The sequence below is a fragment of the Apis florea genome, unplaced genomic scaffold, assembly GCF_048593485.1.
Source record: "Apis florea isolate Af1SG1 unplaced genomic scaffold, ASM4859348v1 contig_3068_pilon, whole genome shotgun sequence".
Taxonomy (NCBI): Eukaryota; Metazoa; Arthropoda; class Insecta; order Hymenoptera; family Apidae; genus Apis; species Apis florea.
The window spans coordinates 1,092,226-1,117,062 of record NW_028256700.1 but is presented as its reverse complement, the minus strand read 5'-3'; the positions used below and the strand labels follow the sequence as shown (position 1 = coordinate 1,117,062).

Genomic DNA, 24,837 nt, shown 5'->3' with positions numbered 1-24,837 from the left:
GAAAAGGGGGGCAAGCAACCCTTGAGAGATCAAAAGTGGGGCTTTTATCGTGGGCTAGATTGAAGGAGAGAGAGAGAGAGAGAGATTGCGCTTTGGATTGAAAGACAAAAAGAAAAGAAAAAGAAAAAGCGCGAACACCATGAAGGAGAGGAAGAGACGAAAGGGAAATCGAACGAAAATGTTCATTCCTTCCGCCTCCCCCCCTCCCCCCCTTCGATCATTGGAAATTACAAATTATAAAAATCTTTGGAAAGGTTTCTATTCATCTCTCTGCGGATCGAAGAGTTCAAACATGGCAGACGAGAGAATCGAGATGAGAATTAACACGCCTTAAAGATTCTTCGATTCTTCGATTTTACCGTATCAAAAGCCGATCAAATCTTCTTTTCGAAAACCTTTCGAGCAATTCGCGATTCTATTGGCGCGAATAATAAGGCGAATCGAAAAGATTTTCCTTTTTTTTTATCAAGATCAATGTTCTCGGCGACGAACAGAAGGAAGTTGGACGAGGTTTCTAATGATCCCCCCCCCCCCCTCAGCCTTGGGGACCAGCCAATTCAGATTCACGCAGCAGCGGAGGGGAAAACTCGCGTGGAAAAGTTTCAGCTTTGGGTCGCAGCAGGCTGGTTTTATTAAGTTGATTGGCTCGAGGACAATTAAACGTGATTGGACACCGTGGCGCAGCAATCTCGTGTCGTACGAGAGAGAGATTCACAACAATACTGTTTTAGGATTTAGGATCAGAGGCGTGGTGTATCGCTTGCTTTTAAATAACGCAATTTCACTCGTGTTTTCAACTGGAGGAAAAATTAATTCTCTTTCGAAGTGTATCGTTTTCGAAAATCGTTCAAAACGTAATAGTAATAATAATAAATAATTATAAGATACGAGACTGGACGAATAAACGTTACTCGAGCATTTTGAGATAACTTAATTGCTCGAAGAAATTTTATTCTTCGAGATTTTTGAAGAACTTTTTCAATGCGTCCAACGCGCGCTTCTCTCCTCTGTCAATACTCGGTCGAATCGGCGGGTATTAAAATATCGAAAATTAATTAATTGCAACGATTTCACTTGAACGTTTCGCTCGACAAGCTCGTGCCGTTATCGATATTTTAACGATCGAGAACGAAACAACGATGCTTTAATTTCGAAACGTTTCCTAGAATAGAATTCAAAGGATAAATATTTATAAACATTCCTCTTTTTAGTTAATAGTTTTTTTATCCACGACGATTTCGCGACGATTCGTTAATACCAAAATCCACGTAACGTATTCGTTCATCCTCGACAGAGTATTAAAATTTTCCACGTGCAATAATTTAATACTAATTAATATCGATTAAACGATTTAATACCACTCCATGCAAATTTACGATTTGAATCAACGATAACAAGAAGATTAACAACAGGCGCATACATACATATGCGAAACGTGTGGATGGTAAATTTTTCGAATTCGTTTTGAAAACGACGGAAGAGGAGTTAATTTCGTCGAAATTTATATATCTAAAATATCCTTCGTCCTGCGAAGAAACCGGATGGTTTTGGCGATCGTTCGAGATAATTCAATCATATTAAAACCGGGCGAGAAAAACGGGCGTTCAAAATGCGAAAACTTCGGCAGAATTTCGAAAGTTCTTTTAATCCACGTATCGAGGGTTACATCATCTCCGTTATATCGTGATTAAACATGGCCGTGCGAAGGCGGAAAAGGGACCACTGCTGTGAAAATTCCGATCCAACACGTTTGATGCAACAACCCACTCCCACGTAATTGCAACATCTCGTCCGTTTTCAATTTTTTCCCTTGAATTCCAGAAGGTCTGGCAACAAGATTTTGAAATTTTTTTTCTTTAAATTAAAATAATAAGAAAGTGTAAAGAATAGTTCGACTAACAAGATGCATTCTACTCGATAGAAGATTTTGCCTTTTCAATTTTTTGAATTATTAATGTAGAAATCCAAGGATCCAGCAAGAAGATCTAGAGTTTAAAGTGTAAAGAATAGTTCGACTAACAAGATGCGCTCTATTCGATATAATTAAGAAATTTTCAATTTTTTCCCTTGAATTATTAATATAGAAATCCAAGGATCTAACAAGAAGAGTTTGAAAATTTGTTCTTTAAATTAAAATGTAAGAAAACGAGATTCAAGAATCCAGTGAATATAACCGAGATGTGACTAGAGAATTTTGCGTTTTCAATTTTCTCTTCAAATTAAAATGTAAAGAAAACCAAGGGTGAAGAAGAATGGAGTGGGAAGAATAACCATCGACGAACATAACCTATTCGACATAATTAGAAGATCTTATTATACATTTTTTCCCTTTAAAAATGTAAAAAATCAAATTCAAAAAACTGGTAGATACAATATGAAGAAAGACTAGCCTCAACCAGAGAATCTCGAGTTTTAAATTTTTTCTTCGTTTAAATTAAGAACGTAGATCCAGCAAAAATACATCGACGAACGAAATTTATGCGATCCGACACGCGTTTAACTAAAAGATTTTTTGTCTTAATCAAGATAAAACAAAAAAAAAAAAAAAGATCCAGCAAAGAAGTATGAAAATCTACGAAGAACGATCGAAACAAGATGCAGCCTATCCAACCTACTATTTTTCATTCAAATTAAAATTATAGCATAGAAAACTGAATGCAAAGAGAAAGAACTGGAATCGACGAACGAAGCGCAGTTTATTCAACGTGACTAAAAAGGACATAGCGTTTTTCTTTCGAATTAAAAAAAAAGAAAAAAAGTCCAAAGATCCAACAACACGGTCAGATTACAAAAAAGGACCTTTCCTTCCTTGCGCGCAAAGAAATAAAAACGCCACGTTTAACAATCGTAGCGATCGTGATCCGTCGTTCGTAATAATCGGTCTGGCATCGCATCGGCGGTGTATCGAGTCGCGATAACGACGGATCCGACGCGATAGTTTTCGTGTGCGCCACCAGGGCGCGCAAGTTATTACCGCTGTCACGCGAAATTACTTTATTTCCGTATTTAAATGAACCTCGCGAGCGAGCGAGCGAACCGGTGGTCGCGTGTCAACCCGATACCGAATGTCCCTTTTCGCTTGGCCGGCTGTGACACCGAAACTAAAAACCTTTTCCTCCCTCTTTTACGACCCCATGGAAAATTTACAATCGTGTCGCGATCATCGTCGGTTCGAATTCATTTATTATAATCAGATCGTCGATGCTATTCCCCCTTCAAACGATTAATTCTCCACAATTGAATTTAACAGGAAATTTAATAATTGCCCCGGAAAAAAAACTCTTAAACTTTAATCCTCGTTTCAACGTATTTCGAGTTGATCATCGGTTTTATACGCGGCAAAGATCTTGCGTATTTGTGCGAATTGGGATACGAGTTTTCATCGTGGTTCAATCGTTTCACGATTTCCTAATCAACACATTTCGAACGAGAAATCGTAGAATCGTAGAGCTTGAAACGAATAATTAAACGCTGTTAGAAAAAGTTTCTCGATAATCGGGAAGAACTTTTCTTCTCACGAAGAATCGATTCTCGGTTGAACCGAGAAAATGATGAATTATGAACGGAAAGCGTTTAAAGATTATTTAAAGATTTTATTTACGCGTTGGCGCGTTGAATTGAACTTTATCGTACGCAAAAAATGATCGTGACAATTAATTCCCCATTTTGTCTCCACGCGTTCTCCTTTCTTCGTCGAAAAATTCAATTTGATGGAAAATTTTATCAAACGTTCCACAAGCATTCTGAGGTAGATAAACAAAATTCGGAAGAAAAAAAAAAAAAAAACTCAAACGCAACTTTAACCACTGTCTGGCCGAACGATTAACGGATAAAATTGATCCGCGAACGAGCATCCTCGTGCAAAGGAAACGTTTCGAATAACCAAATCTAACGCGATAACGTCGCGGTTGCCTTTGAACGAACGAGCGAGAAACACACGGCGATGGAGGGGGAAACGACGTTGAACGACGTTGAAACAAGCTGGAGGGATAGGTAAAAGGGACGAGGTGCTTTAATGCACCGAATTAATTCACCGCCCTGTCTGACGTTACAAAGTAAAGTTCTCCGTATCTTTTTTTCTTTTCCTTTCTCTCCCCACAGCGTCCCTTTCTAATCTTTCCGCTTGCCGGGGTTTCCTTGCGTCCTCGTAGTCGTAGTCGCCGCCGCCGCCAGAGATACAATTTATTCGCGCGAGCGACGTCTACAGGAGTTGGGCCCTTCCGCCAACGTAATAAGGCATAATTCACCGCTGCTTGCCTCGACGTGGGATAGAGGCCGTTGCAGCCATACCGTCTCCCCGCGGGAATTTTAGCTTTGAAACGAAAAGCAAGCTGGAAACAACTATGGTAATTTTTTTCTCTCTCTTCTCGTCGGCGGTGGCTGCATGGCTCTCGTCGTTCAAGCAAGTTTTTTGCGTTGTAAAAAATATACGAGAGGAAAATTTGAAAATCGTACGCAATTATTATCTCTCTGATAATAATATATATATCTTCTTCTCCTATTCGAGCCGATCGGATGGATCGTTGTGTCTCGACTCGCGTAAGGCACGGATGATCTTGTTAACTTTTTTAACGAAACGAGAGAGAGAAAGCGATCGTACGCGGAAAGGATCGATTTCTAGTTGGATTCCGGCTGCCTACAGTGTTTACTAAACAACGTTTGTCGGTCGAAGGACAAGTCAAGGTTGGATCGGTCAGAGCGACGCGTCGAAGTCGAGTCGTTGAATCGAACGTGTTATACGTCTGGTGTAAAATCATTTGCTTTTTTGCTTAACAAGTGAGAATTTATCCGATGATTAATAACGAGCGATAACAAGCTTTGTGAAAACCGTAATTGTTTCGTCATGCGATTCATTGCATAAATTATTTGACCACATTTGCTACGTTTATATATATATATATCTGTATGTATGTATGTACACGTACTTTCATAATAACTTTCATTCAAAAATTTCTTAAATATTAATTAATTTGTACAATATATTTCCGTGTAACACGAATTCTTAACGCGCTATATATATATGCGGTGTGTGTGTATGTTGTGTGTGTGCGTGTGTATTTTTCTAAAATCAATACGTTATATTTATTCTCGAAAAACCGTCTTATTAGATGAAAACATATATATATAGAAACAATACAAGTTTACACGACAATCGTATTTCAAACGCATTACTTTAGAACGCGAATCCTTTGTAACGCGCAACGTATTACACGGAAGTCTATTTGAAATATTTTTCACGTTCCTTTTAAAAAAGTTGCGTTATAACCTCGTGCAAAATAACCTCGTTAAAAAACTGTGTGTAGAAGTGTTTCGAATTTCGCAACAACGATAATTAACACCATAATCACCGTAATGGTAAAAAACACGCGTGTATACATATATCGTTACAAAAAACTTGTTTATATCACACTTTTTGATATGTATGCGTTTATATGCTATCTCTCGTATCGTGCAGTCGATGAAACGTCGTCCCTTCGTTATCGACGGATACGCGGCCGCGAGATTCAAACGATGGATCGAACAGTAACGGGGATGATTATTATCATTATATCTCATATATCTCATATATTCTCCCTTCTCTCGACGCAGCGGCGAGGGAAATCGACGCGATTTTCGCTTCGAGGCCTCGAGAACATCGGCGAAATCACCGGCGCGAAATATTCACGAGTTGAAATTTCCCTCTCCCCCCTCCCCCAATCTTCTCTAGATTACGATCGACCGCTCTGTGATCGGAATTTAATTTCCTCTCCCCGGGCGCGGGGAGGAAGAGAGAGAAAGAGTATTTATCGCACAGGAATAACAGGGCGCATCGATGCAAGCTGCACTTTTCACGGCGAACCTCCGCGGATGCACGACTCACCGCCGCCGCAAAGCGGATTATTTATGGCCTGTCTCTTTGCCTTACGCTTGCGAGGGAAACGCTTGTTTTGTACCTTTTTGCCCTCCCCCTCCTTTTCTTTCCTCCTTCCACGAAATTAACACGCGCCGAGAATAACGCCGATACCGTCTAATCCACGCGGATGGATAGATTCGATGAATTAGAGAACGGGAGGGGGATTTGCTCGTTGAATTTCACTCGCGTGATTGGTTTTTTCGCGTCATCGTCCACCAGTTGGCGCGCAACTACCGGAACTATGAATTTTAAAATAACGACAAAACGTGGGCGAGGGTCTCTTTTCCCTTCGTTACGAGACCTTTCACGATCGTAAGATTTTACGATACATGGCTCTACGTTGCTCTAGATTAATTTAAAAAAAAAAAAAAAAGAGAAAAAATTTTTTAATAAATTTTTAAATACGAAGAAATAAATTTTCTCGATCGAAATGTTCCATCGTCGGATTTATAGATGTTCGTCTCGTACGTTTATTTCACTCAGCTTGCTTTCCTTTCCCGCACAATGTTCGAAGGTAAAGAAATTTTGGATATTCTCCAACGGTTAAAACGGTTCTTCTTCTCTTCTCTCTTCGATATTTGAAATACCATGGCAAAGGTAACATCGTAAAGATTAAATATCGAGATAAGATTCCCGAAAGCTACTTCACCCATCTCTCCAACTTTCGGATATCCTTCGCGTACAACACACATCGTTACACCATACTATACAACAATCCGTATTGTATTTACGCGTAAATACCATCCAACATCGATAAATCGTTTTATCAAGTGCGAGTTTTAACGAAAACAAGGGGAAAACTTTGTTATTTAATCTCGACAATACGTACGATAGATTTATTAAGATAAATTACGCATCTCGTTTTCAATATTCCTCTCCGTCATATCAATCGGTCAATTTTCGAAGAAGGATAAACAAATATCGTTTCTAAATATCGTATCATTCGATACAACGCTTTATTATATATCGATCTAAAATTTTAAGATTACATTCTTGTGCACGAGTGTAATTTGTTCGCGTTCGTTCGATAATAATATTGAGAATTTTGCAGAAAATTTTAAATTATTGTTCGGACAGAATATTTTGTTTTTTCCCTTCTCCCTCTTTCCGAGTTACAAATTGATGCTAATTTTTCAAGTGAAAATTCACACGCACGGTACACGGTTATAAACGCGAATCCAAAGTTAACGCGCGCGCGCGCGCGTCTGTATAAAACTGAAAACCGAGAGGTGAACTGTAATATTTCACTTATTTTATTTTCTCCGCTGACAGCTTCCACTTTTGACGTTATAGATTTATAAATAAACGCCGTTTTATTCGCGCGTTCTATTTATTTATTTATTTATTTTTTTCAAACAAATACCACCTACTTTTAATTTAACATCAAATATAATCCGTAATACGAAGGATTAACGGGCGTAACGAAAATCACTTTTTTCTATCGTTTCGCGTTTAACAAACGAACGTGAACCAATGGAAAGCGGATGTTTTTTTTGTTCTTCTTTTTTTTCCACTTTTTCAAAACTTGGTCGGAAACTTGGTTGTGTACTTTTTGCAGTTATTAAGAAGTGGGAGGAAAAATACAATTTCACGTTATATTACCTTCATGTTTGGAGAATATCTCGATCAGGATCAAAGGCTTATTCGCGAATTCTCTCTATATTCCACGCCTCGTGAGTAAATGATCGTTCGATTAAAACCCTCGAGGATCCTTTCGTGCTCGCTTTCAAAGAGATTTTCATCAAAAGGGGAAGATTAATTGATTCGAGATTAATTATCAATTAATATTTATGCACGCGTGATGCTCTCCTAAACATCAGGTGGTTGGATCAATTCGCTTTCTTCACGACAGAGTGCACGATATATTTTTTTGTTAGGGAGGAAGAATTTTTATTAGCATATAGTGGCTTTCTCCCTCTAATAGGACTTTTACGACGAGCTGTGGGAACGGAGACAAATGACGGATTTTCCCAAGGCTTCTCGGTTTAACTTTTCCTTCCTCCGCCATGGAAACGAGTTCTCGGATGTAATTTCGCCATACGGCGGCGCCGGCCCAAAAAGGCGTCGAGTTTAATGAACGGCCGAAATGTTTTTTTCCATTTAAATTGCAAATTTATAGCGATTGTCCGCGCGCTGCCAAAACAAGAATCGAACGAAACGAGAGATTACTTTAATTGTCAAAATGAATTTTTAAATTATTCTCCCACGAAATGTGTATTTCTCGTCCCAGGACATGGAAAGAAGAAAGTTGCTTCGATAAGTTGAATAATTTATTATTCGATAATTCATTTTTTTCACTATTAAAAGATAAAATTTTTTCTTCTTACTTGATAATTAAAAAAAAAAAAAAAACTAAATGCACGTATAAACGCCATGAAGAGGAGTTAAAATCTCATTTGAACAAATAATTAACTGCAACGATTAAGATTGTATAAAGACTTCTTTTTCGTTAACTCGTTTTTTCAAAAGTAAACGAATTTAGAATATTGTTCCCGTACGAGTACAGCCGAAACGTATAGAAATATTAGGTTAGCTTTCCAGAAGATTCTATCGATGAGAGGACCGTTCGACGGTGGTTTCAAAAATTTGAGTCTGGGAACGAGAATCTTGAAAACGAGCCCTGAAGTAAACCGAAATCCATATTAAACGAGGATAAATCGAAAGCGAAAGTGGAGGCAGAGTTGCGGACGATGATCTTCGCGCGTTCGAGCGAAGCGAGTGAAGCGAAGAAACTGAAAAAATGGGTAGCAACGCCAATCGGCGGAGGATCGAAAGTGGCGACGCTTCGAAGCGTGGTCATCGCGCGAAACTCTAAACGACATGAGTCCGTTCTCGAATAGAATTACGAGCTGTGACGAGAGACGAATGCTAGACGATGGTCGGACGCCAATGAAAATCCTGAACGAATGACAAAACCGTCGTTACAGCGGTTCGTCGTTCTTCGAAACAAGGAGATATCGTAATACAGCAACATCCCACCGTCGAGAAATGGATCGAGAAACAAGTCGCGGACCTATTCTTCCGTGACGCGACAATATTTCACCAACCAATCGTCGCACTCGTTTCACAGTTGTTTAAAAAAAAAAAATATTCGACGCTCGAGAATTTATAAAAAATGGAATATGGTCGATTGGGGGAAAATAATTGTTTTTCCTTCCGATCAACAAAAATTTCATATGGACCTAATGGAATAAATATTATTCCAGCATTTCAAAATTTCAATCAATTAATTTTTCAATCCACCAGTGCTCGTTTTCCATTCGATAGAAATATCGTATGCAACGAAAAAGTAGGAAATGTTTAAAGTAAAACCGAGAAACCATCTTCGCCAAAAATCAAAATCCAACATAAAGTTCTATTTTCGTCGCGAATTTTCTACAAATGGACGGCAAGGACTGAGAACGTATTGGAGGATTCCTCGAGAGCAATTTTCTCCTACCTATTACACGCATCTGAGATCAGTCGTCAACCATCCCTGACGGAACATCCAACACGCGCCACAAACGATCAATTTTATTCTCAACTTTTATCTCCCTTTTATATATATATATACCGTTTCTATTTCATCTCAATCTCGTCGGATATAAAAATACAGTTTACATAGGATGTAAGATCCGTTGCGGTGACTCGAATGGAAAACACAAGAGAGACATTTATAACGTCGATTGTTACCTTTGCCTTTCCTACGCACGAATCTTTTAAAGATTTTCTCGATTAAAAAGGAAGAAGTTGAAATAGAAAAATTATTTCTGTCGTAAACCAACGATAAAGCGTATCGCGCTTCTCGTCTGTCCGTTTTTCGGATAAAATTTGAAACTGGATTTTAGTATACGATTTTTAATATTACTTCTAATATTTTACACGAGATATAAAAAAGTCGTATTATGCCGCTTTTATCACATTTTCCTGATATGTATCCGTTTCGTGCTTACGTCCTAATCGAAGCGCCTAGATCCGCCAAGATCGGACGATTTAATTTCGATTCAATTTCAATTCTCCTCGAACCATCAGCCGTAAGTCGTGCATCTTTCGAGAAGGAGAAATTGCGACGGTTATCTTTCTTTTCTCCCCATCCCTGTCAAACGCGCAAAAAAAAAAAAAAAAAAAAAGAAAAAAAACACGAGTACCGAATCGAAGGATCACAGAGCAGCCCTCGTTCCCGATATTTTTATATTATATTTTATATATATATATACACACAGACAGAGTGTGGCTTTTCTCCCCCTGTACACGATAAGCTTAATATAACGACTCGTATATAACAACTTCCAATGTGGATTATAAAAATATTAAATTCTTCTGTAATATTTATTGTATTTACCAACTAGTTAACCTACGCGATATGTATGTACTCACGGACCAATGTGATCCATGTGCGGCGGGGATCGCGCGGGACGCGACCTCGGTTCCCACCCCCCCTCCCTCCCTCCCTCCGTTTCCTCTCGGTGAAAAAACCGAGGGATCGGTTCCCTCGCCGACTCTCGCCTACTTTTTTTTTCTTTTTTTTTTTCTTTTTGGCCGGCGTATTATTTCTTACTGTGAACGAGCGTCTTCTCTTTCGCGTATTTTCTTCTTATTCGTCACACGTCAGGGTGGAACGGAAAAAATACAAAAATAATCGGGAGAAGAAATCTGCGAGTTTTTTTCTCGAATTACTCGAAGTTAGTTCTACTTCTATTCTTTTCGATCTCACTCGAACAGGATAAGGCGAAATATGGAAATATATACCTTAGGCAAATTATTTGCTTCAACTTAATTCTTCCATCCGTTCCACCCGTGGTAATCTGTCTTTCCCTTTCCTGTCCGGTGTATCTTCGTGTCATGTACGTGTACGTGTGTGTGTGCGTGTGTGTGTGTGTGTGTGTGTGTGTGTGTGTGTGTGTGTGTGTGTGTGTGTGTGTGTGTGTGTGTGTGTGTGTGTGTGTGTGTGTGTGTGTGTGTGTGTGTGTGTGTGTGTGTACATTTTGTAGATACGGTAGGATGGAACGAGACGTGCCTTGGTTCGCAGCCACGCGGAGGCAACGGGTAACACACACCATCGATGGATCATTGCGGCGCTCTCTTACCGGAGATCGATCGACCTAAATAACGAGCCGGCGGCGTACAATGTGCTCGAATTCGTTCAGCCACGAGAATCGACAGACGTCCGGCCCTCTGACCGACCACCCTCCCTCTCTCTCTCTCGTGGCACGTGGCCGGTATCGAGGATCGATTATCGTCCCAACCAAGGGATTTTTGCCTCGATCGATTCTTTTCACGATTCTTTCCATTTCTTCTCTCCTCCCTCGTTACCATCTTCGATCGACCCTCCCCACTTCGTATCGTGTCTAAGTGGTTAATCGGCTGGTGTCCATCGAACGCGGTGTTTCATCGGTTCGTGTCACGAGAGAACGATGGAAAGAGAGGGATCCCGTGCTCGTTTCGCGTGCGTCTCTATTGCGCGAGGTTTTGTTCGTTCGATCGATCTTTGAGTTGTTAATTTTAGGCGAGAGGTAACGTGTTTTTTCTCTTTGACGAATTATCAAAATATTGTAATATAGATCTAATTTCTTTTTTTTGGATATATATTGTATCGCGTGATTTTTGATTTCGTTATTCGTTACATCAGTCTTTTCTAGACTGATTATTTACGCATCGAAGTAAATGTTTTTTTCGATCGATGAATTATACCGTGCACGTTTCGTCTTGATGCAATTGTATTTGTTTCTTCCCTGAGATCGACTCGATTCGAGAGTCAAACAAAGTTTAAAGCTTTTGTCAACGTTGCCTGATCAGCGTTCCACTGTTAATAATAGTATCGTCTCGATGGTTGAATATAGTCTCGTCCGAATATAGTTTCATAATTATGGCGAAAAGAAAGAATTTGTATTTGAAAGTCAGTTAAATGTAATAAAGATTAACCACCGAAACACAACCGTCGAATGCTGATCTGCCATTGGTCGACGAGCCATCAAACGGGCATCATAAAATAAGATAAGATAAGCCTCTACTACTATTTCGCTCGGACTTTTCGCTCGTTTTAAACGAAGAATAACGTTTCTTATTCTGTCGAATTTTCTAGCAACCAAAAACCGAAAAACCGCGGTGTAACAAATTCAATAGCGTATCGTCTTCGTAGCGTAGAGACGGTAAGCCGTTGAACGAAACTTTTCTCGATCGAAAATACCGATGCATCGATCGAAGCAATTAGCACGCAAGGACGCGAACACGAGGAGTCCGGTAATCCATTAAATTGCATCCACTCGATTTAACGGCTTCGAGAGGAGGGCGATTCGAGAAAAACGTATCGTGTTTCTGTTTACCATTTCATCCGTTCTTCCTTCGATTCCTTTGTCGTCGAACGAATTAATTTGCTTTGACGAACGCGAAACGCGTGCAATAATTTCTTATTCTTTTCGAACAAGAATAACGTATGAAACGGTTAAGGAAGTTTGATTCGAGAAGTAAAATTGAAAGAGAAGAATGTATTCTATTTTTTTAAAAATTCGAGCACATTGTCGCTTACTCCTTACGTCATCGATCGCGTTACCCGTGCGTTTTCGATGTTGACCTGCCAATCTGAATAGAATATAAAAGGTACTTATCTTGATCAGCCTTAGTTCCTTCCCACGACGAAAAGCGCCATCAGAAGTTCCCGAAGAATCTCGTAACGTTCACCAAAAAAAAAAAAAAAGAAAAAAAGATTTTCAGATAAGTTATAATTTTAATTTCTCGAGTCGAAAGTGGCTCGACTCTTCCCTCTTGAAGAATATTCCTTCTTCGATTCCAAGGATCACGAACATATCTTCTTTCCCTTTTCTCGGTTTTCCTTTTCCAACCAATTTTAAACAAACTCCTTTCTCCAATCTTCCTTTCTTCTCGAGGAATCTTCGTGACTCGAATCGAGGTAGAGATTTCATCGTTCGTCGAGATTAAAAAAAGAAAGAGAGGGTTAATTCTTCGCGGAACAACCGGGGGCGAAAGATTTGGGCTCGGCGCGGTGGCGACCACGACGATACGATACAAGTATCGAGCCCACCATCTCTACGATGGTTATTCCTCGGGCCAGCCGAGGTCCTCCCCCACGAGCTCGTAGAATCGTTGATTGTGCTCGTTGAAGAACCTCCTCAGCTTGGTCACCACCACGGGGCTGACTCGGGGGTGCCGCCTTCCCTTGCTCTCCTTCAAACACTTCTCCGACGTCTCGTTCCGAAGGCAGTAGAAACCTTTCGTGTGGTTGAAGTAGAAGTTGTGCCTGCCTATCCGCGGCTCCAGTCCTAGGAAGTTCTCGATCCTGCGCAACTGGGGAACCGGGTCCTCGATCAGCTGGTCGCCGTTCACTATCAGGATCTGATCTCTGGAGAACACCTCGAGCCACCTGTGCATATACGTGTGGTACAAGGAGATGGCAACCGGCCTGTACGACTCGTTGATGCTACCGTCCGCCCGTATCACTAATTCCTCGAAGCTACGCGCCAATTGTTGTTGCTGCTGCTGCTGTTGCTGTTGTTGCTGCTGTTGTTGCACGGTTCGAGGCGTGCCGTTCGTCATCGTCGATGCGGTAGCCGCGTGAGTTCGAAGCTGGGTGTAATCGGATATCGCTCTGGTCACTGGCTCCCGCACTATCAGCAACAGCTTCACGCTCGCGTTCATCGCTCGAATTCTTTCCGGTACCTGGTGCGTAAAAAAGAAATGATTGGAGTGGATTTTGGGGGAAAGGAGGTTTGTTACGTATCCTCGATATAAATGTTTTGACGTAATTTTGTAAAAAAATAACGTGTGAAAAGTTGTACAAATTTTAAATCCTATTTTTAAAATAAAATGTTTTGTAGAGAATTAATCGATAATAGATCGGTCACGTTTCAACAGTTACGAAACATTTAAATTTCAACTTCGAAACATTTATTTTAATTTAAATCGTTATATAAAGTATTGATAAATTTTTTTTAAAAATTCATTTTCAAATTTGTAAAAAATAATTGTTTCGATGTAATCTATAAATAATAACCATGTATTAAAATTTTTAATTTTTTCTTTTTATAGATTAAACGAAATGAACTAATCGATAACTGATCGGTCACATTTCAATAGTTAAGGAGCGTTTAAATTTCAATTTCATAATGGAAAGTTTTTTTTTTCATAAATTAAAGTTAACGTTAAGTAATTACTTCGTATTAGAAACGATGTAACGATTTGTCGATGATTTTTTACACGTTCCACTTTCTATTCTATTTTATTGTGCCATATTTGATTCGCAAAAACTTTGCAAAACTATATCAAAATTAATTTTAACGTTTACGATCGTCCATGATATGTACAGGCAGAATGGATTCTTTAATCTAGCCATGGATATTTATGGATTAATTTTAATCCATATATATATCTTATATATATAATAATATTCGTAATTTTAGTTGGTAATTTTTATATTCCTTTCAATCTTACGATAGATATACAGCATATCTTCTCACAGTGCTTCTTTCATTTTATAACTTTCAGTTTCATCGTTTTTCTAGAATAGCACAACTTTTTCTTTTAATAAACATTTCTTTTAAAATACCATCTTCAATTCTCGAGGTTCAATTTATCCTTCGTTTATACAAATTCGAAACGTTTTCTAAGTTTGATTGCCTGCCAGATATTTCGCGCGATATTACTCAACGCTTTTCGAATCACGTAATAATAAAATTTGTACGTTATTTTTATTCTTATCTTACTAAACTCGATGTTAATTCTTCCTTCTATACATTCCATCGTATTTTTACGCCGTACACGTTTTCAACGAAACGTAATAAATTATGACAAAAAGCGTAATAACGTTTTCCGTAAAAATTAAATCTTCTCTCCTCGTACAATCCCAAAACCAATGGAAATAAAATAATTTTTCTCTTCCTTTCATCGTTTTCAACTTTCGAAAACGAAATAACCGAAGAATAATTACGGTTGAATTGGTCGATGCGCAACAAGACGCGTGTCGTCGCCATCTTTCCTTAAAAATTAAATCTTCTTTCCTCATACAATCCCAAAATCAATGGAAATAAAATAATTTTTGTTAGCTTCTTCCATCGTTCGACTTTCGAAAACGAAGTAACCGAAGAATAATTACGGTTGAATTGATCGATGCGCAACAAGACGCGTGTCGTCGCCATCTGCACGGTGTCGACTGTATCGCGCGATAATATTCTCCCCCACTCCTATCCGATATACTCATAATTTCGCGGGACACGGTGTTTACGTTTGGAAATTGCGGTTAAACGCGAGTCGCGTGTTGTATAGCGGTAACGTTAAAAGCAAAAGTGTGTTCGTGGAACGCGGCGATTATATTAGAGTAAGGTTTTCTCTATTTATTAGATATCTCAGGAAATGAATCGTTCCGAACGGAAATTACTTAATAAAGCCTTAATAAAATTTCTTCTACTAATTTTTATACTCGAACGTACGCGACTACTTTTATACAAAAAATGTTTTTCTTTTTATAAACGAGATGTATCGTTAAATATAACGAAAGAGGACGAACTATTCCTCCTTCTTCCTTTAGGATGAGTGTGTCGAGTGTGGCAAGACTCGATGTTACAATTTTTAAAATAATTTGTAATGTTTAAATCTAATTTTTCTTCTTCCCAATACTTTGTTGCCATCCTATAAATTATATTCGATGTAATCTATCTAAATAGCACCTGCGTGTTTTTGTTTAATCTAAAAATATGATTTAAAATTTTAACGTATGGTTTGTTATACATGGAAACAATTATTCGAACCGGTATAACGATACGAATGAAACCGTTCGACGCCAATATCTTATTTTATTCGTACGATTTATCAACGAATTGGAAATATAACGAAAACGTGAGTAAACATACAGAGACGAGAGAGAAAAATCACAATTATTAAGTTATTCGTGTGAAGCCAATTGGTTCGAGTCCACCCACCTCCGGCGTGACGAAGTAACTGGGACTCTTCTCGATGGTGATCTGGCCCCTGAACGAATAAGGCATCTTCCTTCGATACCACTCGAGCCCCTTCCCGTAATTGTCGTCTCGGTCGAAGAAGTGGACCTCGCCGGCCGCCTTCTGTATCTGGGGATGGAGGAACAGCATCTCGAGGAGGGCCCTGGTCCCGCACTTCCTCACCCCGATTATGATCGCCTGAGGTAGATGGCGGCTGGTGCGCGGGAAATGGACCTTGCTGGAGAAGAGGAGGGGGGGCGTGGCGCGGACCTGGGACACCAGCTCGACCGCGCGCCCCTCCACGGCCGAGGCCGCGTGAAGACTGTACACCGCGCTATCGTACAGGATGTGGAAGGTGAGGAAGAGGGAGAGAAGGACGACGGTTAGAAAGGCGGCGGCCATTTTCGGTCTCGATATACCAACAACAAGGATGCAGTCCGTTGTGTCGCCCTCGGCCGGCCTCATGGCAGAGCGGGCCATCCACCTGCAAACCATTCCATTTATTTCTCCTCTATCGTACGGAAATTGTTTTTTTTTTTTTTTTTCTTTTAGGAGAAAAAGAACGTTTTTCAGGAGGATGAATAAAATTAAACGGGCTGCAAGGTACAATCGATCTTGTTAAATTTTTTGTATTATTTATTTTATTAAAAAGAAATCAAATTCGTTAGAAAGAAAAATTTAATTTTGAATCTGTTCGTAATACATCTTGAAAAAGTAACGATATCACGGACGATTAATAAGATGGACACGAAAGGATTGTCGAGTGGATGGAAAAGATAATTTATCGGGTATCATCCGATGAGTCAAAAATTAAAGTAAGGGAGAATTGGGTTGGAAGGAAGGAGGAGCTACGTGGAATTTTTCCAGCCAACTAATCACACGTATTGGCACGATATGAAATATATTCGAAATCGATCGAGGCAAGAGTCCGTAAAATTCGCAGAGGATATTTTCATTGGTCGAGCGCCAGGATCGTTTCTCCCTGAACGACAACAATTCTCACGATCCGCAACGCGATATACCTTATGCCATCTGGAAGTTATCGAGACGATTAACTAAGAGTATTAAGTAATCGTTGGATACGAGCGATCTAAGAACAATTTATCGGCCCATTCAACCAGAAAATTGAAACGTTAAGTTTATTTAACAATGTCTGCTGGGTATATTCAATTATTTCTGTGTCTTTGGAATTATGATCCGCAACGCGTTAAGGATGTCTTAACGAATAATCGAAAGAATAATTTACCGAAATTTGAAACGAGGCAGAAGATTTTCATTATATAGTTTCTCCCTAAATGAAAATAATTCTTTGCAACGTATATTTTACACCATCTGAAAATTATCTATGAGACGAGTATATTAAATAATCGTTAGATACGAGCGATCGAAAGTCATAAGAATAATTTATCGAGCCATTCAACGAGTCGAAAATTGAAACGTTAATTTTACGAAATTTGTGTACAATTCTTCGTATCTTTGGAAAACACTTCGAAAAATCGATCGAGGATATTTTTATTATGTATAATTTTTCTCTAAAAAAAAAAAAAAAAATGACAACGATTCTCACAATTCGCAACGTATTAAAAATATTTTACACTATGTGAAATTTATCTATGAGACGATTAATTAGATACGAGCGATCGAAAGCCATAAGAATAATTTATCGAGCCATTCAACGAGTCGAAAATTGAAACGTTAATTTTACGAAATTTGTGTACAATTCTTTGGAAATATACGAAACGTTCGAGAGAGAGTCGTTTTTATTGGTCGAACGCCAGGATCGTTTTTCTCTAAATGACAATAATTCTCGGCAACGCGTTATATCTTTCAATATTTTTTGGAAGTTATCCTCGAGATGATGAACGAGTATTAGGATACGATTGATCGAAAGCCAAGAATAATTTTATTCGTCCATTCAACAAGCCTTCGAGGATCTTTGCAAACATGAAACGTTCGAAATCGATCGTTTCTCCTTAAATGACACGATCTACAACGTGTTAAGAATATCTTACAGAAAGAGTTATTCCTGAGATGATTAACGAGTATTAAATAATCGTAAGGTACGAATGGTTAATTTTGCCAAGTCTGTATATTCAATTATTCGTATCTTTGGAAATGTGAAACGTTCAAAATTAATCGATATTGTTATTTTATACAGTTTCTCTCTAAACGACACGATGTATTAAAACGATTAACGAGTATTAAAAATATTATAATCGTCAGATATGAATGATCGAATCAGGCCATTCAACAAGTCGAAAATCGAAAACTTTAAAGTTTGTACATTCAATTCTTCTATGTTTGGAAATATGATCGAGGCAGGAATATTTTTATTACAGTTTCTCTCTAAATGACACAATCTACAACGTATTAAGAATATTTTGCAGCACCCGAAACAGTTATTTCTGAGATGATTAACGAGTATTAAACGATGATGTATATGGAAATTCTTCTTTGGAAATATTCAATCGAGACAGGGATATTCTTATATCTAAATGACGATCTACATGTTAAGAATATCTTAGAGCACTAGAAGAATCAAATAATCGTAAGAATGGTTATTTTTGCGAAACAGCACATCGATCGAACCTATTTTGCGTTATCACTTTCCACACACAACAGATTCTTCTGTTACCAGATCGTCACCACTACACCTTCGCCTTAATTCACCGCCCACAATCCACTCTTTCCAACGCTTGGCCGAACTATTAACGCCTTTCTTACCGATCGAGCACGCGTCTCGACTCGAGGATTTCTCTCCGCCCGGGGATTTAAATGGAAAATTCAGGATTTCATCAGGAGTTGAAGCATCTCGTAATTGAAACGCGACCGAAATAAGCGGAACTCGCGACCAACTCCATTACGCCGTCGTAACCGCGATTCAATAACACGCGTTCGCGTTGTGCAACTACTCCTTCCCCTCGAGTCGATGCAGAGGAGAGGAGTGGGGATGGTAGGAAAATTAGGATCTCTCGAAATTTGCTTCACCACCTCATCTCGATGGATCTTTCGTTTATGGGAAAGGAAATGGGATAAAAGAATACAAATATCGAGACGAGAGGCCACTCGATGCGATAAACGCAACAAAAATATCCTCTGCCTGGACGATCGACCATTTCCAGTTGAAATCGAACCGAAATATTGATTTTCCGCTCGAGCAAAATTGGGTTAAAGAAGGAAAGAAGAGAGAAATCGATCGATAAGGCAGAGAATACCTTTATCGCACGTACGCTTGATCGAAGTCGAAAAAAAGTCTCTTACGAAGATCCAGCTGCGACCAATTTCCAAATCGCCGTAATCGATGTTTAGTTTTAAAGCCACCTCTCGAAAATCGACGAATCGAGAAGTAACCGTATAAATAATTAAATTCGACTCGTCCTCTCTCGATCTTGGAAAGAGACGAACAACGACGAGTCGCGATCCCGAGCGCGGCCGAGCATTATCGTCGATACACTGAACGCATCGAACGAGGAAGCGAGCATGCATCATCCGGACGATTTTTCGGGAGGAGCGAAATGTAGGAGCAGATAAGAGGAATCGGGTCGGAAACGCTGACATCAATTGTCGTACAGAGTCATACGCGATACGAGAGTTTTTGTTAAGCGAGATTAATCAAATCATCACGAGCGCAAAATGATAAAAGTTGGTCAGTGTGATCGAGAAAACTTAAACTGAAAAACGGATTTACCAGGGATACAACATCTGGAAACTGGAAATCGACGTTGTTCTCGACTTATCAACAAAGACAGCCCTATCCGGATAAAGATAATCGCGCGAAAAACAATTCTTCTTTCCGCTTCCTTCCCGCGTCGAGTCACCATATTCTTCCAATTAAATATCCATACCAAATTCCCTTCCAGTTTCGTCGAAACGTTAAATAACACGTATCCGCCGAGAAAATTGATAATCGAATAGAATTCGCGTCACATATTTTTTCGAAAAAATATCCTCTTTCAAAAGTTTTCTGGGACAAAGGCCTGGGAACGAAGATTCTTCAGCGGTGGACAGCCAACGCCGGAGGAAAGGATGAAATAAATATCGAAACGGGGAGATGGAAAGAGGAAACGTTACGTTATATATCGAAATATAACGCACGTGTTCTTTCTGGATATCCGTTATTTATATTCGTTTTGTCTAATCGGCGCGCTTCCGCTTTTCTTATCCTTGCCACCGACGCGGTTGCGGCCACTCAACCGACTCGTTGACGGTTAACACGCTCGCTTGCTCGCTCACTCGCTCACTCACTCACTCACTCATTCGCTCGCTCACTCACACGCACTCTGGCACGTGCGCACGCAGCACACACAGAGAGGGAGATTCGTCGTGAAGAAATGGCGATCCATTGTTCGAAGCGACGACGGCCATTTAGAGAATTTCATAGGTCCCAAGCGAACGGTCGAAAATGTTTCCAACTGCGAGGACGAGTACGATGGACGAAACGGGAAGGAAGGAATTAACGCGTTGCTCGCGTATCTTAATCTCTCTCCGAGAGATGGGGGAAAGAAGCGCGTTTCTCTCAAGTTTCTAAATAAAGACGGTTAATGAAGTCTCTGAGGAGGGAAGAAGGGACGAGGGGGAGGGAAGTTTCGTTTTTACAACCGGAATAAATTTAAAAAGGAGACGAAAAACTTTTCGACTCGGTGCAAGAATAGCGAACGTTTTTTTCTTTTTTTTCGCGATCGTATCGTTTCCCGCGTATCGCGCATCATCATCGATTTCCTACGGCCGGGAAAAAGATGTAGCGATATACGGTGAAAAATATATCCTCGGCCCGACATCCGGAGAGAGGAAACCTTATTCTTCGATCACAAACTAGATTTCTCGTCCAGTTCTCGGAGAGATGTGCAATTTATATATACGATCCTCTGAAACAGACGTTTCTACGATATCGAAGCGATAGATCGACGCTTTCCAAGATGTACACGTTTATTATCACGAATAGAATTTATATATCGTCGACTTTTTGTTTTTCGATTTTTTAATGAAATTTCCGTTTCCCTTCGAGAGAGAATCTTATTCTTCGATTAAGAAAATAGGTTTCTCTTTCGTCCGCTCGGAGAACTGTGCAATTTAAATATCCTCTAAAATAGAAGAATAGTTTAATGCTAATCCAAGATGTTACGTTAATTATTACGCAAAAATATAAAGTCGAATTAAATTCTTTGTTTTTCTATCTGGGATTAAATTTCTATAAGAACGTGAAATTTTCTCTCCAGGAAAATATCTTTTCGTTTTCTTCGTTTTTCGAAACTTGGGCTGATCGATGTTATGGAAGTCCGGATGAATGGAGATTCTCCGCCATATTGGAATGCGAGTAACCAATGGCTCTCTGTTCGTTAGAATAAAGAAAAACTTTCGAGTGCTTTTTTTTCTTTTTTTCTTTTTTAGAAACACAAGAGAAATCGTAACTTTTATCCTCCGAATATTTATTCGGGCCGAGATAGTTTCGTTACGTGCGATGTTTATGCACGACTATAATCCTTTAATCTCGTGACGCGTTTATGTGCAATTTACGCGGCGACATCTCTCGACGATTCGCCGATTCGTAACGAGATTAAAGATTTTTCTATCGTATAAATTCCATTGGCGGGACAAAGAGAGAATTATCATTATCCCGTGATTGATTTATCGAGAGACGAATTTTTGCCAAAGCATTTTTGCCTCGACTATCCTCTTATTAAATATCCGTATTATCGCGTATTAAAGTTTTGAATTTATTAGAGGAACGCAATTTGTTCCTTCGAAATTGGATTGATATTTACAAAAAAAAAATAACGCATCGAACAGCGAGAAAATTTTATTTTTCATTCGATCGTCATTTTTATTAATCTAATTCAATTGTCAATTGTCGACATAAACCAGATAAAAAACTAAAAATTAAATTTTTATCTCGCGTCACTCAGCCGATTTGATGATTTAAATTTTCTCAACTTCACCCAATCTAACACCTAAATCCCATTTCGAAGAGATACTTTCGTCCAATATTAAAAAAAATTATTTTCTTTTTCCTTCATTAAAACGATCAAATTGATCAAATTTATTGATCCGATCGGTTGTCGAAGAGTCGAAAATCGAAAGAGAAAAAAAGAAAAAAAAAAAGAAACGAAGATTTTCGAGGAGAAGGCTGGTATAAGTTGTCGGCCGATTGGAGGGGAGAATAAACAGCGTGGAAAAGCCGCAGCATTCTCTCTCTCTCTCTCTCTCTTTTGATCGGTTGATTCCGGCCGACTGGGCGAAGTCACAGGCAGAGAAAGAGAGGATTCGGTTTTCGGCGCAACGCCAAATATTTATCTCGAATCGGCGGCAACCCTCTTTGGAAACGCATCGACCGTATTATCGCGACCGAATCGCAATTTCCACGCGCGGTTAACTTTCGCCCGAATGATCCAAACGCGACTAACACGTAATATAATCGGGATACGAGAGAGTTTTTCGTCTCGCCCCTTCTTCCCTAATTCGTTTTCGCAAAAAAATTCCAAGTAAAACGACAAGAAACTCTATCCCTTGTCCTAGCTAACTCAGAATAAACAAGAAGGTCACGCGTCGAGCTAGGCTTGTGTTGTTTACGTTTGGTTCGAACGAAGTGGCACGAGAAGAGTCAGGCTTACAGTTTTTGGCCCAAATTTCTTACCACGATTTCTCTTATTCGTTGAGGGGTTAATTTACGACTTTCCATTCGATCTGCCCCGTTACGATTAACGAATAATTATTTTAAAGATCGTTATCTCAAGTTTCGAGGAACAACAATTCGATCTATTTTCCGATCTCGTTACATTTTTATACGCGTTAAATGAAAACTCGTTCCGTATCGATGTTTTCGTGCAGCTTATCCACCGTCAATTTCCTCGCTTCTCGATCCACATAGCGCAAGATGGACGCGGTTATGATAAGTGTAATTTCAGGACGACGCGTGCTCGTGCCGCAACATCTCCGCCTTTTAATTACGTCCGGCCATGTCGGGCCGGTTCGTGACCGTACGCCATGTTCCGCTCCCTCAAATTCAAGACCTTATCTCGCGAATTGGCCCAATTAGGAACCGCGACGATCTTCTTGCCACGGATACGAGGAACCTGCTGCTTAACCACACGCGATGTTCCACGATCTCTCGTCCCTCTGGATTAATGCTTTGCTTCTGCAAAACTTTTTCCAGCACGATTTTCTTCGATCGTGCGATCTCTTCGTTTAACCTAACGATCGATTCGAAAATATACCTACTTAAATGGATTTAGGTTTGGAGAAAAGTTTTTCCATCGAAAAGATTTCTAACGAAGACGGGAATTTCGTCGAAACGCGTTAAATTAAAGCTCGAATTTCTTGTAGATTTAAATTAATTATGATTTTGTCGAAGTTTATTAAGGTTACGATTCAATCGAAAAACTAGGTAAGATGAGAATTGTTGCGTGATAAAATTAATCGCATCGATCTTCGACCTGTACACAGTCAATAGATATTTACAGGAAGATCAATTGCGACTCGTAAACTATACTTAACCTATATTTTGCTCACCATATTTTCACTATATTTGTTTTTTTATATTTCATTTTTTTAATAACTTTTCAATAACCGTTAATTTAACTTTTTTTTTCAGAAGGGAACGAATGTATAATATCACTCCTGTACGAGTGCAGTCGAAGCGAAATATTGGGTTAGTTTTTGAGGGGAAGATTCCACCGATAAGTTGAATAATATTATCAGTTTTTCGTTTTCACTATTAAAAGATGTAATTTGTTTTTTCCCTTGATGATTTTAATTAAGAAAAAAACTAAATTTACGTACAAATGTCCATGAAGAGGAGTTAAAATCTCAAGGAGGAGTTAAAATTGAACAAATAATTAATCGCAACGGCCAAGGTTATACAAAGAATTACATTAGATTGTGTAACACATCAAGTTGCCAATTTTAGAACAAACGACAATCAACCGTCATTGACTCTACTTACCTAACCTACATTTCATTTCTGTAATAACTTCTTTTTCGTTATTAGTTCAACTGTTTTTCTCAAAGGTGAACGAATTTCGAATATTGTTCTTCCCGTACGAAGCGTATCAAAATATTAGGTTAACTTTCGAGTAGAAGATTCCATCGATGAGTGGATCGTTCGACGATGCTTTCGAAAATTCGGGTCTAGGAACGAGAATCTTGAAAACGAGTCCCGAGGTGGATCGAAATCCATATTAAACGAGGATAAATCGAAAACGAAAGCGGAGTCGTGGACGTATTTGGAACGACGGTTTTCGCGCATTCGAGTGGAGCGAGCGAAGCGAAGAAATTGAAAAAGCGACGCCAACCGGCGAAAGATCGAAAGTCGCGGCGCTTCGAAGCGTGGTCATCGCGCGAACCTCGAAACGACACGAGTCTATTCTCGAATAGAATTACGAGCTGTGACGAGAGACGAATGCTAGACGACGCCAATGAAAATCCTGAACGAATGGCGAAACCGTCGTTACGGCGGTCCGTAAAAAGAACGATTCGTCGTTCTTCTTCGAAACAAGGAGATATCGTAACACAACGGCATTCTATTGAAATAGATCGAGAAACAAATCGTGGACGCGACGATATTTCTTCACCAACCGATCGTCGTACTCGTTTCACGGTTGTTTTTGAAGAATAAAATTATTCGACGGTCGAGTATTTATAGAAAATGGCTCGTATTTCGTTTTCCCTTCGAGCAACAAAAATTTCACGATCTAATACGATCTAATATATACTTTCGTCGAAAAGTTATATTAATTTAAGGATGTACTTACAATACATGTATAGGGGACTGGGGAGACCACTCTCGACGAGGCCGTGCCTGGTTGGGCATTTGCGTTCCTTTGTTTCTTCACATTCTTAAAGATTCTGCAAGAATAGAAAATTAAAATTTTCCTCGTTCATTTGTAAGGACAAAAAAATCATCTGTTTGGAGACAGAGAGAAAAATCGTTCATGTTTTGATCGTTGCAACTGTTAATCGAGGCGGCAGCACTCGTTCGAGCCGAGGAATTATCGAAATCGGTCCTCGATTCCCTCGAAAAAT

At 39.3% G+C, this 24,837-nt stretch overlaps 1 protein-coding gene across 1 annotated transcript in view; it reads right to left on the bottom strand.

Annotated features, from left to right (window-relative positions):
• Nucleotides 1–10,415: 10,415 nt before the first annotated feature.
• Hs3st-A (Heparan sulfate 3-O sulfotransferase-A) overlaps nt 10,416–24,837 on the bottom strand; it is a 135,839-nt gene continuing 121,417 nt past the window's right edge. Inside the window, exons 4-6 of the mRNA XM_003690881.4 lie at nt 24,567–24,660; nt 15,802–16,303; nt 10,416–13,546 (exon numbers count right to left, since the gene is read on the bottom strand). Coding sequence (XP_003690929.1) covers nt 12,926–13,546; nt 15,802–16,303; nt 24,567–24,625 — 1,182 coding nt within the window. The 5' untranslated portion in view covers nt 24,626–24,660 and the 3' untranslated portion in view covers nt 10,416–12,925. The remainder of the gene's footprint in view (nt 13,547–15,801; nt 16,304–24,566; nt 24,661–24,837) is intronic.